This window comes from Lithobates pipiens, unplaced genomic scaffold (genome assembly GCF_037356315.1).
Source record: "Lithobates pipiens isolate NorthernLeopardFrog02 unplaced genomic scaffold, aLitPip1_a1.2 Scaffold_23, whole genome shotgun sequence".
NCBI classification, from domain to species: Eukaryota; Metazoa; Chordata; class Amphibia; order Anura; family Ranidae; genus Lithobates; species Lithobates pipiens.
The window spans coordinates 259,492,765-259,511,003 of NW_027507785.1; the positions used below are offsets into that span (position 1 = coordinate 259,492,765).

Consider the following 18,239-nt stretch of genomic DNA (forward strand, 5'->3'; position numbering starts at 1 on the left):
TCCCTGTCAGTGTCATTAGTACAGTGAAAGTGCATATGTTTAGCACTGATGACTGTACTAGTGTCACTGGTCCCCAAAGAAGTCTCAAAAGTGTCAGTTATGCCATGTACACACGATCGGAAATTCGGCTAGCAAAAGACCAATGAGAGCTTTTGGTCCGAAAATGCGACCCTGTGTATGCCCCATCTGTCTTTTTCTGGTGGAATTCCAGCTAGCAAAAGATCGAGAGCATGTTTTCAATTTTTCGGTCAGAAAAAGTTCGGATCGGAAACTCCAATCGTCTGTACCAATTCTGACACGCAAAATTCCTACGCATGCTCGGAAGCAATTCGACGCATGCTCAGAAGCATTGAACTTCATTTTCTCGACTCGCCGTAGTGTTGGACGTCACAGCGTTCTTGACAGTCGAAAGTTCAGTGAACTTTTGTGTGACCGTGTGTATGCAAGCCAAGCTTGAGCGGAATTCCGTCAGAAAAACCATCCAAGATTTTTCAGACGGAAATTCTGCTCGTGTGCGTGCGGCATAAGTGTCCAATTTGTCCGCCACAATATCGCAGTCCTGCTGTAAGTCGCTGATCGCTGCCATTACTAGTTGTTTTCACCAACGATCCTCTATGGACGATCTGCACCTAATGTGAGGGGTAACAAAGCTCAAAGATGCGAATACAGACCTTGATAGGCCTTTGGATCTGGTAAGAAGAAATTTTTTCCTGTTTATTAAACATTGGGTGTTGCACTGAATTTAGGAATTTGCACTACATCACTATATGGACTTTGGTGTTTTAAATATTGTTTTCATACATGTTAATACATTGTATGTCAGATTCACATCTATACTAGACAGCGCAACACGTTTTCTTTATATTTATCTGGATTTTGTTGTGTACAATGTTGTGAGTGCTGCTGTCTTATCATTATTTATTTGAATTTATTCACACACACCGAGCGCAATATATATTTTTTCTATACTGAATCTGAATAGTGAGAGACAAGTTTCTTAAAGGTAAAGAGAAGGGCTGGGGTCTCACACACACACCATGACGCTGAGGGACTGGTTGGTTGGCCCTGGAGTAGTCAGATATTCCAGTCCCTCACTCTGTACATTCGATGGCCGCCTATATTTGACCAGCGTCCCAGCAACACGGAAATTTTGAGGGTTGTCCATCATCATATTCCCGTTGATGTAAAAATTCCCTGCAGAGTCTGCCAGAGCTGAGAGGAAAAAAATAAAATAGGATAAAAGTAACAAGAAAGCATATAATACAGTATAAAGTCAGACTAAACATTCAGCGGTGTTACACCCAAAACCAAAAATGTAATATACTGCAGCTTATCAATTATTAGATGTGGTGGCTGCATTTGTTTTCTTTATGTATGCTTTTTTCCCTCTGTTTTCACCTAATGATCTAACCAGTAACACTCCTCTTGTATTAGGGTGCCCCCCACTCTGAATGAGCACAGGGGGCACCTTTGGATGGCAGCATTGTCAATCTGGGATAAGGGGGGTGTTAGAAGGTCTAGCAGATTTCAATAAACAAACAAATTGAAGCCAAACTCCAGCTCACACTGCAGTTACAACAACGTTTTTTTTTTCTTTTGCGTTAAAGGTTTTACATGAATAAATAACTGGAACAGCTGCAGGACAGCTTGGTCTGTTGAAAAACAACAGACTTACTGGCTGGATTTCCAGATGGAAGTTAGGGGAAGAAAGTCTAAAAAAGAAGACTAATGCAGTTATCACATCTAAGAACAGTAAGCTGCAATACAGTATATTAAATGATTGCTTTTAGGTTTACTACTGCTTTAAATTAGCTAAGAACATTTCAGGTGCATCAAACAAAATATGTAAAACCTTACAGTTTGATTTTTGGTAGAAAAGCCTGTTCCATGCCAGCATGCTGTAGAATGGGATCCTTTCTCTCTGTGGGTAAACAGAGTTCTGACGCGCACCCTGCTGAGTCAGAGATAGCATGAGGGAGTGTAAGCTTTGCTAATTGCAGAGAAATTAGTCTGACTCAGCAGGACCTCTGCAAAGAGACCACTGCTTCCCCACAGGAAGCAAGGGTCCCACTTTGCAGCTGCTGGCAGGGGACAGGCCCTGTTTTTGAGAAAACTGTTTAAAGGGGTTGTAAAGGCAGAAGGTTTTTTTTTTATCTTAATGCATTCTATTCTTTAAGATAGAAAGCTGTCTGTGTACAGCAGCCCCCCTCAGCCCCCCTAATACTTATCTGGGGTCCCTCCATCCAGTGATGTTGCAGGAATGTCTTGGCTGCAAGAAACTCCTCTCCTCATTGGCTGAGACAGCAGCGCAGCGCCATTGGCTGCCACTGCTGTCAAACAAAGTCAGTCAGCCAATGAGGAGAGAAAGTGAGGCGGATCGGGCCACAGCTCTGTGTCTGAATGGACACAGGGAGCTGTGACTCAGCTTGGGTGACCCTATAGCAAGCTGCTTGCTGTGGGGGTACTCAACAAGAGGGAGGAGCCGGAAAAGCTGAAGCGGAACCCGAGAAGAGGAGGATCTGGGCTGCTCTGTGCAAATTCACTTCACAGAACAGGCAAGGATGACATGTTTGTTATTTTTACCCAAAAAAATAAAAAAAATCAGAGACTTTACAATCATTTTAAGGAAGTATTTATTTTAGAGAGCATTCATATCACTTTTTGTTGTGTTTACAGGGCAGGAACGGAAGGAAACTCTCCCCAGTAGGTGACTTGATATAGGGCACTCGGCGGGGGGGGTGAGCCAGCAGTGCCGGCCGGCAGGGAACCTGAGAAGAGGAGGATTGGGGCTGCTCTGTGCAAAACCAATACACAGAGCAGGTAAATATAACATGTTTGTTATTTTTACTTTTTTCCTTTAGAATCACTTTAACCATTCCCTACTCATTCCAATTTGAAACAAATCCAACTTTAGATAAAAGTTTTCATCTAAATGGAGTGCAAACAAATACAGACCTGTAAAAAGCAGATTACAATTACCTAAATGAATCCATGAATACCAACCATACTTTCTCACCTAGTATGTTTTCTGTGTTTCTTTTTTCTGTGATCAAGATGTCAAAAGCACCAGCTGGGATTGTTGTGATTAGAGCATAACCTGAAAAAATAACAAGGATGTAATAGATAGATGTGACATAAAATTCTATAGTATTTGATATATATAATACTGCATAAAATGTCTGTATTTAGAGCTAAGTTGGGTATACATGGGTGTAAGACGCAAAAAGCAAGCAAAGGGCAGCGCTACGCTTCAAAATATACAAATTGATTTTTTGATTTTTTTTTTTTTACATTGTTTCCCTCTTTTGTCCACCTCTGGACATTTCTGTATAAATTCAGCAAATAATAGAGTAATATCAATAATCTGCTGTATGTAAAGCTTTTGGTATTAAGTTGTCAGTCTTATTTTCTGCCCTTGTTTTTTACATGGCATTTCTATATCCCCAATATATGATGATTTATGGCATTTTCCAGGATTGGAAGATATTTTGTGATGTTTAAATTCAGCAAATAAATTACTGTAAATGACAAAGCGGTTCTGGGATGTTGAGAGAAATCATTAGTTTTTTTTTTTAAAGTTTACAAGACATAAAAGGCAGCTCTACTTTCTCTTGTCTGGTGGTCTGTGCAGTATAATAATAGCTCCGCATTTACTAAAGTATATTGCATGCTGCTAACAAAATCACATCATATCCCAGTGTTATTTTTTAGTAAATAATCACAAGGGATGTCATCATGCAGGTATGCCCAGCTCCATGATGGCTAAACACACGAGTGGAATTTGCCCCTGTACACACGAGTGGAATTTGCCCCCGTACACACAAGCGGAATTTCCGTTGGAAAAATCTTGGATGGTCAAGTTTGGCTTGCATATACATGGTCACACAAAGGTTCTCTGAACTTTTGACAAAGACGCGGTGACTTAAAACACTACGACGAGACAAAAAAATGAAGTTCAATGCTTCCGAGCATGCGTCAAATTGCTTCCGAGCACACGTAGGAATTTTGCACGTCGGAATTGCTACAGACGATCAGAACTTTTTCCGTCAGAAAAATAGAGAACCTGCTCTCAATCTTTTGCTGGTGGAAGTTCCACCAGCAAAAGTCCAATGGAGCATACACACGGTAGGAATTTCCGACCAAAAGCTCTCATCAGACTTTTGCTGGCAGAATTCCCGATCGTGTGTATGGGACATTAGATTGCATGAGGCTACAGCCTTCACAAGTGAAACCACCAGTACCAGAAGTCTATAAGCAAGGCAGTGTCAAAAAAGTCAGCCGTAAAACCTTCAGAAAAGTGGAGCCACACGACTTAAACTGGGAAAAATACAGCCAAAGAATTTCAGGGTTACATAATCCTGCTTCTTCAGGACTTCAAGTAGAACTAAAAGCTTTTTTTTTTCAATTTTTGATAGCATAAAAGAGGGTTATAACCCCTATCAGGTTTATTTTTGCCATCTGTGTCCCATTGGAGAGATTTCTCTTCACTTCCTGTCCCATAGCCAAAAAAGGAAGTAACAGAAAATCCCTCTGAGTGAATCCCTGGTTATCGGGACTAACATCCTCATTAGAAAATATTCTTACTTCTGTTTTGGGGACAAAATTTGGTATTTTCTTTAACTTTCAGTTTCATTGAAAATGATCAGGTGTTCTAATCCCTCTTCACTCGAAAACGATTGCCTTTAGTTATACTTTAAGCAGATGTTGTTAGGTCCAACTGTTTGTATCAGAGTTTCTATGAAATTGGTCACTGTTAGCCCTTGCACACATGGTCGGACATTCCGACAACAAAATTTGTCGGATTTTGTCCAACGGATTTTGTCCGAAACTTGTGTTGCATACATACGGTCGGACAAAGTTGTTGGACAATCCGATCGTTCAGAACGTGGAGACATTATTTCGTTACAACGGGACTATGTTTAGGATAGTAGCCAATAGCTTTGGTCTAGGAATTTGATCTGAGCATGCGTGGCACTTTGTCCGATTGGAATTCTCTACAAACGATAGGACAAAGTCCCATCGGACCATGTTGTCGGAAAATTTTATAGCTCAGCTCTAAAACTTTGTCTGTTTCCGACGGATACAGTCCAATGGAGCCCACACACGGTCGGATTATCTGATAACACGGTCAGATCGGACATTTTCCGCCAGAATGTCCAACCGTGTGTACAAGGGATAAGACTGGTCTGAATAGCAGCATTCCAGTATTTGGCAGGTATCAGAATTCTGCTACTCAAACCATCTCAATGACCAACTGCAAAGAAACTCTGATAGACACTGTTACAGTTTAAATAGAAGATGATACATGTAAACTTGAACCCCGAAGAAGGGTAATTTTGTAACCACTGAAATCCAATGGCTGTATTTTTCCACCCATTTCATCAATAAAAGATAGGATCATAACCACCAAGTATGGCTTAATTTTTAGGGCATGAGATGGAACCGCTAGGGTGCTTCCTTCAGCCAAACAATGTCTTCTGCCCTCTAAACCATTATAGCAGATGGAGAGCTAATACCCGCCTTTTACCACAAGCATCGTACACAGACAAGATGTTGGGATAGGACCAAAGGAATGACTGTTTACTGAACAGAAATACAGGTTTTTATACACTTCAAAAGTAGGTCAGCCAATAAAACCAAATATTTACCAAAAACATCAGATAATGATAATGAGGTAGAGCTGACACAAGGCTAATCGAATCATAGGAACCTCCAAGAGCTATGCCACATAATCGGAAATTCCGCCAGCAAAAGACTGATGTAAGATTTTGGTTGGAAATTCCGACCGTGTGTATGCTCTATCTGACTTTTGCTGGCGGAATTCCCGCCAGCAAAATTTTGAGAGCAGGTTCTTAAATTTTAGTTTGGAAAAAGTTCAGATCGGAAATTCCAATTGTCTGTACCAATTCCGATGAGCAAAATTCCTACGCATGCTCGGAAACAATTCGATGCATGCTCTGAAGCATTGAACTTCATTTTCTCAGCTCATAGTAGTGTTGTACGTCACCGCGTTTTTGACAGTCGAAAGTTCAGAGAACTTTTGTGTGACCATGTGTATGCAGGCCAAGCTTGAGCGGAATTCCGTAGTTAAAAACAATCCAAGATTTTTCTGACGGAAATTCCGCTAGTGCTTACGGGGCATTAGTCATGTTAGCCAACAGACAGAAAGAATTGGTGAATGGGAATTCACACCTAGACAATGCTTTGATTAATCAGGAATCCCAGACTGTCTGGCAACAGCATTCATGAAGACCCAGGGCTGTCTAAATCTCATTAACTAGCTTTCTTTTTACATACATCTGCTTACTAAGTTTCTGGTTGGCAGAGACCATCATGGCTAAGTTGACAGAGACCATCATGGCTAAGTTGACAGAGACCATCATGGCTTCCTTAATTGTTAAAGTGGTTGTAAACCCAGATATCTCCTAAACCTGCACGGTTTAGGAGATATTCCCTGTATCAACATGTGCCAAAGTCACCAGAGCATGTGCACTGAAGCAACGGCACGTACATGCCATTGCTTCAGTTAGTGTTCTGTTACTACATGCACGGGAGTGATGCCATCGCAGCTCTGGCCAATCACATTGCCGGAGCCCGCGATACCCGTAAGTAACTCCGGGAGCGATGTCGCCGGCCGAAGCAGTGTACGAGGACCGCTGCGGGGGCTTCAGTCTAAGGTAATTAATGATGCTATGCATACTAGCTCATTATGCCTTTGTCTTGGAAGTTTTTTTGGGGGGGGGAGGGTGGTTGTTAGTGGGTTCACAACCACTTTAAATGTAATAATGTCCTCTTGAATTATATAACACGACATCTTCCTAAATGCTTGCAGCTCCCTTAAATGTCAGGGTCCATAGTTAGCAGGCAAGTGGCTAGCCTGCAGTCCCCTCCAAAAGCCTCTGTCCTGGTTGGGTCTGTCACAGGGCACTTCTCACCATCCGCAAACTGGTGACTTTTTGTTAATGGACCATCACCCAGGATTTGAGCAGCCTAGGACCAAAACACGACCTTACGGGGTGACACTATGACTCCAAAATGTAGGGTTCAATCTGCAGACACAGTCTACATCAGTGTTTTTCAACCTTTTTTTCTCGTTCACGCTGATGTGACCCCAGCGTTGATGGAGAGGGGCAGGAGGAGGTCAAAAAAGGAAGCTGTGGAGGCACCCAATGTCCTCTGTATCAACAAATGACACCATTGGTTGTTAGGATGCCAGCAGCAGCTAGAAGTTTGTAATGATGCACAATAAAAACCTGTGACTTTGCATAACCAAAAGGCAGGCTTGATCCACCCTCTGGCTTGTATACAATTTTTGGGTAATTTTTAGGCATTTTGCCAAGGCACCCCTGAAAAAACCTGAAGACACCCCAGGGTGCCTGGGCACCTGGTTGAAAAAGGCTGACCACCCCACACTCGAAACATTAAATCCCAGTATTCTCTACACTGTAGCAATGTCAGAATTTGTGAATTTATTCTTGGTTCCAAACTTACAAAAATCTTTGGGTGAAATAAAAATTAAAAATGAAGTTTTCACTACAGTCATAGTCACCAGCAGAGAAAACGTGTTGCAGAAGAAATCTCAAACAGACTCTCTGCACACAACTGGAAGCTTGAAATTTTAAGGCTTCCCTGCCATGGGTGCAGTCGCACTGCATGCTCTGAATATTGATGTGCATGTCGAATGATCTTCTGAGGCTCTAATCTTTCATGAAGGAACAAAGAAATTCATAATATGGTGTCTGCAATGTTTTTATGATCCTTGACCACACTTGGGATTTCATGCATCATTTAGACAATCATCAAAGATTATTGAATGGAACAAAGTGACTAAACATAATGAAGTAAGGAACTTGAGCGATGAGCGTTATCACAGGAAATGTTGAACTTTCAGGATCACCAGGTGAAATGAAAATGTAGGAACCAGTAAGATGCAATATATTACATTTTTGTTCTTGGAGTTCAATACACTTAAAGAGGGATTCCACCAAAAAATAAAAATATTAAAAGCCAGCAGCTATAAATACTACAGCTGCTGACTTTTAATAAATGGACACTCACCTGTCCCGGGTTCCAGCGATGCCGGCAGCCGAGGCCGATCGATCGCTCGGCCCTCGGCTGCTGCCGCCACCATTCTAGGTGAGGGAATCAGGAAGTGAAGTGAATCGGCTTCACTTCCCGGTTCCCTACTGCGCATGCGCGAGTCGCGCAGCGCAATAGGAATTCTCCGCGCTGTCTCTGAGACCCGTGTGTGTCCCAGCAGACAGCGCGGCAGGGCAGGAAATGGCGTAGACTCCCACGGGAGTCTATGCACGGAAGTGGGTGAAAATACCTGTCTTTGACAGGTATCTCCACCCCCCTGAAAGGTGTCAATTGTGACACCGGAGGGGGGGAGGGTTCCGATCAGCGGAAGTTCCACTTTAGGGTGGAATCCCGCTTTAAAGGCTGGATTCAAACCTATGCAGTTTTAGTGCTTTTTGCATTTTGCAGATTTGCACTACAGTCCATTTAACATGGTTTCCTATGGGACACGGTCTGTAGAGGAAATCTGCAAAATGCAAAAAGCACAAAAAATGCACAGGTGTGAATCCAGCCTAACAACATAAAATGCATTTTTCATTTTTACAGGCAGTTAATACTGCAGTTTGACTAACAGCTGACAGTGATTATAGACTTGCCACATATCGAAACTTTTAAAAAATGGTCTTATTCATCTTAACGCAAGAGTAATATAGCAAATATAAGCGTTATGTTAGCATTTTAGCAAAAATAACATCCATAGGTGTGCGCAGACTATTGCATTAGGATGCGCACCTCAAAACTTAAACAGGCATGTCTTTTTCTGCAGCCTCAGCTGCACTGGACAGTGAATGAATGGGAAGAGCTCTCTGCTGAGCAGCTTCATGTTCATTCACAAATTGAAGCATAGTAAACAAAGTTTACTATGCATCAGTTATAAATGAACACAGTGAGTGAGTGTGTTTATTTAGCTAAGGAAGGGGCTGGGGAATTACATATTAAGCAGCGCCCTCCCCTGCTCCCCATCCTGTAAAATACCCACAGCAGCCAGGGGAAGAGGAGAATAGGGAAGCCAGCAGCACTGCAGGTGGGAGCGCAACACAGGGGGGGGGCATGCCTATGATAACATGTAGAAAACATTAGTAAGCACTAAAATAGGCTGACTGATCTCCTTAAGGCTTGATTCACACTAATGCGTTTTTTAATGCATTTTGCAGAAATGCAGGGAAATTTTTTAACATGGGTTCCTATGGAACATGTTCACATCAATGCATTTTTGTGCCTCTGCGTTTTTGGAAAGGGTCGGGGACTTTTTTTCATGCAAAATGCAGCTTTTTGCATGTAATAGAAGTCAATGGACCCACATCAAAAAGGCAAGTACCGTGTTTTTACGACGATTTTGCCGCGATTAGCATTTTGCCGGGTTTTTTGAGGGTTTTTTTTACTGTATATAGCTGGTTGCTAAGCAACCACAGTGTAAAAAACCACAAAACGCAGCAAAATCGTGGTAAAAACGAATGTCCAAAAACGCGACAAGCACCACAGAAAGCACTGCAAAAACGCTCAAAAGAAACATGCATAGATGTGAATCGAGCCTTAGATCAATATAGTTAGGTAATGCAACAAACAGCACGATATGTCCTAAAAAAAATTAAAGCGGAGGTCCACCCTAAAGTGGACCTTCCGATCATCGGAACCCTCCCCCCCTCTGGCGCCACAATTGGCACCTTTCAGGGGGGAGGGGGGTGCAGATACCTGTACAGTACAGGTATCTGCACCCACTTCCGGGATAGCTCTCTGCGGAAAGGGGCATAGATTACGCCCCTTTCCGCAAGTGCCCGCCCCGTTCCGCAAGTGCCCCGCTGCCTGCTGGGAAACACACAGATCCCAGAGGCAGCGGGGACCGTCCTTATTGCGCAGCTCGACTCGCGCATGCGCAGTAGGGAACCGGGAAATGAAGCAGAAAGGCTCCATTTCCTGATTCCCATACCCAAGATGGCGGCGGCAGGACCCGAGAGACGATCTAGAGATCGGCTTCGGGTGCCGACATCGAGGGCGCGCTGGACAGGTAAGTGTCACTATTTTAAAAGTCAGCAGCTGCAGTATTTGTAGCTGCTGGCTTTTAAAAAAAAAAAACGCGGAGTCCCGGCGGACTCCCGCTTTAAATTGAGTTTCCTTTCCTGAGGTCAGCCAACATTTCAACAGTCTGCGCTATTTTATTATGTTGTTTATCAAGTAACTGGTCTGTGATTTCACTATCTGGGTAGACAAGAGGCTTTCACAATTGCTGTGCAGCTAATCTTGCAGGTACAGCATGGTCCAAGTCTTTGCTAAAGTTAGGTAGATGAACCAACAGAAATAAAGACGGATGGACCAGCAGAGGAAAAAAAGCAGCTGATATTGATTAGAAGAATGTTGTTCTTACAGACTATCCATGAAAATGCGGATAGTTGGCAATTCTTTATAGGCTGTCAATAAAAATACAGATAGTTGGCAACCCAGCACCCCTGACTTGAAAATGGCTGAAAATCAGTGGGGAGGATCTTAAAGACGTGGTGCATGAAATACAACCTTTAAATATCTAAACTAAAAATGTCCACTTAGGCCTAATTCACACCTATGCATTTTTAGTGCTTTTTGCATTTTGCAGATTTCTACTACAGTCCATTTAATATGGTTTCCTATGGAACACGTTCTGTAGTGCAAATCTGCAAAAAGCAAAAAGCACTAAAAATGCATAGGTGTGAATCCAGCCTAAGCCCTTGTACACACGGTCAGAGATTCCGACAACCAAATCCGTCGGATTTTGTCCGACGGATTTTGTCTGAAACTGTTGTATACACACGGTCGGACAAAGTTGATGGAAAATCCGACGTGATGACGTTATTTCGTTACGACGGGACTATGTTCACGCTAGTAGCCAATAGCTTTGGTGTAGGAATTTGATCTAAGCATGCGTGGCACTTTGTCCGATCGGAATTCTCTACACATGATCGGAGTATGTCCGATCGGAGCATTTTGTCGGAAAATATTTCCGGCAAGTTGGAAAAGTTGGTCCGATGGATATTCCGACGGAAACAGTCCGATGCAGACCACACACAGTCGGAATATCCGACAAACCGCTCTGACCGGACACATTCCGACGGAATCTCCGACCGTGTGTTCAAAGGCTAAGGAGGAATGTGGAAAAAGTTCAGCCATCCTATGATCATAAAAGTCTGGGGATCAGGGGGAGGTCAAAAGATAAAATATTCTCTCTATTTATACATGATGAATAATAAAGAAAATAATTTTGCTAAGTGAAGGCATTGATACTTGCCACCATGACGGGGTCATTATAAATAGGCAGACTGGGGATATGTTAGTATGCTGGGATATGTAAAGAATTCCCAAGTATAGAACTGATAATTTTATGTATTTGATATTTCTGTCATGGAAGGAAAGGATCTTTGTTGTGTTGTACTTTATTCAGTTGCCTCTGAGAGAGAGATCTATAAAGGAAACCCGCCATGAGAAAAATGTGGGTTTGTCATTTCTGATCTTCTTGTAAAAATGTGAGTTGCCTGGACTTCATACTGATTCATTGGCTTCAATAATGTCTGAGTCATTGACCCGGAATGAGTATACCTCAAGGGATGTCAAAACTGATCTCAGAAAGTGAGAAAGCATGAGATCAGTAAGACAGACGGTTATCATTTCCGAAGATAAAGAGGAAGAAAATGCCACAGTGATCCAGTGCATTAAAACAGATACATCTATTTATTATAAAAGCATAAATTGCACTCACAAATGCTTGAGAAGTATATCATCCATCTAACATCCATCAGAACTTGCAGCAACAAGGTGACATGAGGCATCCTTTTATGGCCCACAGCGGGGCTGCAACAGTAATGCCGCGTACACACGACTGGACTTTTCGACGGACTTCCCACGGCGGACAATCTGACAGACTTTGCAGCTGAGGTCCGCCGGACTTTCAAACAAACGGACTTGGCCACACACGATCACTCCAAAAGTATGAAGGATTCGAGTGTGATGACAGAATAAGGAAGTTCATAGCCAGTAACCAATAGCTGCCCTAGGATCAGTTTTAGTCCGTTGGACTAGCACACAGACGAACGGATTGTCTGCTAAAAAGCGAGACCAGTGGACAAATTTGAAGCCAGTCTTATTTTCTTACATTTTAAATGTAAGCAGCTAGGATTAAGGGGGGTTTCTGCTGTATGGGTATGTTGCATCATAATAAACAGGATTATGCTATGTACATCTATCCTTGTGTTTTATGATACAATCAGAGTTCCTATACCAGTGGACCTTCTGGATAAGTGGGGTGTCAGCACAGAGCGGTGTTTGGACACAGATACAAGGCTTTATTTCTAGCGGCGTCTGGTGAGTTTGTACCCCAGAGGGGTGTGTGCTTCACGAGGTGGATAATTGCATTCTTAGCCCCTGTACACACGGTCGGAGATTTCGACAACCAAATCCATCGGATTTTGTCCGTCGGATTTGCCCGTCGGATCTTGTCCGAAACTGTTGCATACACACGGTCGGACTAAGTTGTCGAAAAATCCGATCATTCAGAACGTGATGACGTAGTTCCGTTACGATGGGACTACGTTCAGGTTAGTAGCCAATAGCTTTGATGTAGGAATTTGATCTGAGCATGCGTGGCACTTGGTCCGATGAAAATTCTCTACACATGATCGGAGTATGTCTGATCGGACCAGTTGGTCGGAAAATATTTCCAACAAGTTGGAAAATTGGGTCCGAGGGATATTCCGACAGAAACAGTCCGATGCATACCACACACAGTCGGATTATCCTACAACACGGTCCGATAGGACACATTCCGACGGATTCTCCGACCGTGTGTACGTGGGCTTACTCTGGTGGAAGGTGCACGCTAAAAGAAAAGTGACTGTGAATTATCTGAACTGCCCACATATCCATCTGCTACATAAAGACTGTTGGCCGTGGTGTTCGCCATTGCCCTATGGTTTCATTACCATCAATTTTTTATTTCTATTTTTATTTTATTTTTAGCGCTGTTTTAGTATTTATCTGATGCAAGGAGGACTTTAGCTCTGGTTATACTACTGTAATACTTTTATTTTTTTTTATAAATAATTGTATCATATTCGACTTTAGATTAATATCATGAATTTAAATGAATATGAATTTATTGTTGGCCATTATCGGCACCACTTGAAGTGGTGTTAAAAATCCTGCTTGTTGCAATGTTAGTGGATATCTGGCAAACCATACCAAAAACACACCTCCCCCCTAAAATGCATTTTAAATGCAGCAAGAATTAACCCGTGTTGCGTTTTTGATGCATTTTTTGAGTCAAATGACCTATGAAAAACACACCATATGCAAGGTAAAATCGCAGCAAAATTGTGGTAAAATCGCCGCAAAATCGCAGGCGTTTTTGGCAGCTATTATTGGCACTTATTTTGAAAACTCTATTTTCCACCAATAGTTTTTGGCGGACTAAATTTCAGTGCATCACTACTCAATACCAAGCCACACTCCACCTAAAATTATGCATCCAAAATTCAAAGTGCTGTACCATGTAAACCATCACCAAACAAAACTCCAATGATCACCCTTCTGGGAAATTCATCCCTTTTGATTACCAGTATGGGCATATCATAAGGCAAATAACAAAAACCATCATGTGAACATTTATTAAATATGATTAAAACTAGTGATGCACCGAAATTTTGGCCGCCGAAAACATATCGGCCGAAAATGCCCTTTTCGGCAATTTGCCGAAAGAGAAAAAAGGCCGATAATGGAGCCGAAAATTGGGCGTGGCCTGGGTGGGGGCGGGGCTCCGCCCCCCGCCCCCGGTGACGCCCATCATGGGGGGTGTATAGCGCAGGAGAGCCGCCTCTGCCGCCTGTTTGATCACAGCGCCGGGAACATCACAGCTTTCATTTCAATAGCTGTGTGTTTCCAACTGCGCGCCGTCACATGCAGCCCCTCCCCCTTATCCGGGCACTTAGATAGACAGATCATCCGCAGGATTGGACGGATGATCTGTCTATCTAAGTGCCCGGATAAGGGGGAGGGGCTGCGTGTGACGGCGCGCGGCCGGGAAAACACAGCTATTGAAATGAAAGCTGTGATGTTCCCGGGGCTGTGATCAAACAGGCGGCGGAGGCGGCTCTCTTCCCTGCACAGGCTGGCTGCAAAATGGCACACTGGCTGCAAAATGGCACACTGGCTGCAATGGGACACACTAGCTGAAATGGGCTGCAATGAGGCACACTGGCTGCAATGGGGCACACTGGCTGCAATGGGGCACACTGGCTGCAATGGGGCACACTGGCCTGCAATGGGGGATGCCTCCTGTACCACGTCCTCTGTCTCTGACCATCTCCTGTACCATGTCCCCAGTCTGACCATCTTCTGTACCATGTCCCCTGTCTCTGACCATCTCCTATACCACGTCCTCTGTCTCTGACCATCTCCTGTACCACGTCCCCAGTCTGACCATCTCCTGTACCGTGTCCCCAGTCTGACCATCTCCTGTACCACATCCTCTGTCTCTGACCATCTCCTGTACCGTGTCCCCAGTCTGACCATCTCCTGTACCGTGTCCCCAGTCTGACCATCTCCTGTACCGTGTCCCCAGTCTGACCATCTCCTGTACCGTGTCCCCAGTCTGACCATCTCCTGTACCGTGTCCCCAGTCTTACCATCTCCTGTACCGTGTCCCCAGTCTGACCATCTCCTGTACCGTGTCCCCAGTCTGACCATCTCCTGTACCGTGTCCCCAGTCTGACCATCTCCTGTACCGTGTCCCCAGTCTTACCATCTCCTGTACCGTGTCCCCAGTCTGACCATCTTCTGTACCGTGTCCCCAGTCTGACCATCTCCTGTACCGTGTCCCCAGTCTGACCATCTCCTGTACCGTGTCCCCTGTCTTTGACCATCTCCTGTACCATGTCCCCAGTCTCTGGCCATCTCCTGTACCATGTCCCCAGTCTCTGAGCCACCTCCTGTACCATGCATGCAGTCTCTGACCACCTCCTGTAGCATGCATGCCGTCTCTGACCACCTCCTGTACCATGTCGCCAGTCTCTGACCACCTCCTGTACCATGTCGCCAGTCTCTGACCACCTCCTGTACCATGTCGCCAGTCTCTGACCACCTCCTGTACCATGTCGCCAGTCTCTGACCACCTCCTGTACCATGTCGCCAGTCTCTGACCACCTCCTGTACCATGTCGCCAGTCTCTGACCACATCCTGTACCATGTCTCCAGTCTCTGACCACCTCCTGTACCATGTCGCCAGTCTCTGACCACCTCCTGTACCATGTCGCCAGTCTCTGACCACCTCCTGTACCATGTCGCCAGTCTCTGACCACCTCCTGTACCATGTCCCCAGTCTCTGACCACCTCCTGTACCATGTCCCCAGTCTCTGACCACCTCCTGTATAAAAATATTTTTAAAAAACAGTCATTTTCGGTATCGGTGCTGTTTCGGTATCGGTTTTGGTTTTCGGCCTAGTGTATTTTTCATTTTCGGTATCGGTTTCGGCACCAAAAAAAACATTCGGTGCATCCCTAATTAAAACCACTCACAATGATAGGTGAAACTAGGCTGACATGTATATTTTAAAAAAAAAATGTTTCTCTCGTCACTCCCCTTTTTTGTATTTTTTATTGTCCTTGTTTATTAAAAAAAAAAAAAAGGGAGATACAACTTTATATGAATATACTGTATATTCGGGGGTGCAAACTTAGATTATTCCTTTTGATAATTAAAATTGGATCATAGATCATTCCTATGATGAACTAAACTATAGCGATCCCACAACCCAAAAGTGTTGCTTGGAGTTATGTGGGTGCCCCAGTCACCCTCTACCACTCAATGCATCTGCCAGCATTCAGTACACATTGATCAACAACATTTCAATTTACAATTCCTGGCTTACTGATGCAAACCCTGTTGTGGGCAGGGCCGTCTTTAACCACTTCGGATCCTACTTTTCCGGGACTACGTCTATTGACGTCGTCCCGTGCACGAGCGGCCTGCGTGCCCCCTAAGGGGCGCGCGCGGCGCGCTCTGTGATCGCCGAGTCCATGAGACTCACCTGATCACCGATCCGTGCAAGGGGTCGATCCCGACCCCTTATCACGTGATCAGCTGTCAGCCAATGACAGCTGATCATGTGATAGAACGGAGCCGGTAATCGGCTATTATTCCTCCTCGCGCTGACAGCGCGAGGAGAAAAAAAAAAGCCGTTCACCGGCGGCCGTGATCGGGACATCAGTCCTGATCACGGCCAGTAATGTAAGCGCCCACCTGCCCCCTGCCAGTGCCCACCTGCCCCCTGCAGTGCCACATTTAATAAAAGTTAGTGCCCCCCGTCAGTGCCACCCAGCAGTGCCCACAGTGCCACCCAGCAGTGCCCACAGTGCCACCCAGCAGTGCCCACAGTGCCACCCAGCAGTGCCACCCAGCAGTGCCACCCACAGTGCCCACAATCTGCCTCAAAGGTGCTGCACCCCAGTGCCGCCCATCAGTGCCCAGCAGTGCCGCCCATCAGTGCCCAGCAGTGCCGCCCATCAGTGCCCAGCAGTGCCGCTCATCAGTGCCCAGAAGTGCCTCCTATCATTGCCACCTATCAGTGCCCATCAGTCCCATATATCAGTGGTACCCATCCGTGCCACCCATCCGTGCCACCCATCCGTGCCATCTTATCTGTGCCCATCTTTGCCCATCAGTGCCGCCTTATCTGTGCCCATCGGTGCCGCCTTATCTGTGCCTATTAGTGCCGCCTTAACTATGCCTATCAGTGCCCACCAGTGCAGCCTATCAGTGCCCACCAATGCAGCCCATCAGTGCCCACCAATGCAGCCCATCAGTGCCCACCAATGCAGCCTATAAGTGCTGCCTAATCAGCGCACTTCAATGAAGGAGAAAAATGACCCGTTTGCAAAATTTTAGAACAAACTATTAAAACATGATTTATAATTTATTTTTTTTTGCATCTTTTTTTGTTTGTTTAGCAAAAAATAAAACTCTGAGCTGTGATTAAATACCACCAAAAGAAAGCTCTATTTGTGGGAAAAAAATGATAAAAATTTCATTTGGGTACAGTGTTGTATGGCCGCGCAATTGTCATTCAAAGTGCATCAGCGCTGAAAGCTGAAAATTGGTCTGGGACTGAGGGGGGTTTAAGTGCCCAGTAAGCAAGTGGTTAATATAGATTGGACCCTGGGCAAAAATTTTCTTGCCCCCTCCAAGCAATTTCCCTCTCCACCTACTCTGAGACATATAATAAATAGCAGCTTGACTTAAAATCAGTTTTCAGTATCAGATCAGACAGCAATTGCGATTGGTTGCCAGCAGTTACAGCATATCATTACTGCTTACTGACTAGTTGCCAGAGGTTACAGCACACATTACGGCTGACTGATTAGTTGCTAGAGGTTACAGCACATCACCTCCTCACAGCAGGAGCATGATATACATAGGAATGCCACCTTTATTTACATATCAATGGCACCAGCCGCAGCTATTTACTCAGTATTGTCACCGCTATTTACATACGAATGCCAGTTATTTACATGTAAACACAGGGTCTGCAGGTGAGTCATCTGCACACAACAATATGGCAGAGCTGGGCAGCATTAGTACCAGCACTTCACACTGAGATATTGGGAATAAAACTTCAAGGGGCAAGGTTATTTAAACCTGGATAGTTGGCAAGTATGAGGCAGCTGTTTTGGGCCCCAAAACAATGACAGGGCCCAGGGCAGCTGCCCCTTTTGCCCTGCCTTAAAGACGACCCTGGTTGTGGGACATGGAGGGTTGCCTGATTTCACCTTGTTGCTACAGGCTCTGATAGGTGATATTCTTCTGAAGTATCTGTGAGCATGGTTTATGATTTTATAATAAATTTATGTATTTGTCTACATGAACTAGATCTCTACACAGCCAATAATATTTCCCAAATACGTGTATGCCTAAGGTTCTGCTTAAAATATTTGGGGGGGCGCAAACAAACAGAAAAATACTGAAACCCCCCATCAATTGCAGCCTCACTGTGCCCATCAAATGCAGCCATTGTGCCCATCAAACGCAGCCACTGTGCCCATTATATGCAGCCACTTGGCCCATCATATGCAGCCACATGTGCCCATCATATGCAGCCACTGTGCCCATCATATGCAGCCACTGTGACCATCATATGCAGCCACTG

General features: G+C 44.5%; 1 protein-coding gene across 2 annotated transcripts in view; it reads right to left on the minus strand.

Moving 5' to 3' along the window:
- Positions 1-18,239, minus strand: part of LOC143928289 (ADAMTS-like protein 2) — a 98,067-nt gene that overhangs the window by 37,602 nt on the left and 42,226 nt on the right. For both annotated transcript variants that reach the window (XM_077453079.1, XM_077453080.1), the window contains exons 7-8: positions 3,017-3,097; positions 1,037-1,212 (exon numbers count right to left, since the gene is read on the minus strand). In XM_077453079.1, coding sequence (XP_077309205.1) covers positions 1,037-1,212; positions 3,017-3,097 — 257 coding nt within the window. The remainder of the gene's footprint in view (positions 1-1,036; positions 1,213-3,016; positions 3,098-18,239) is intronic.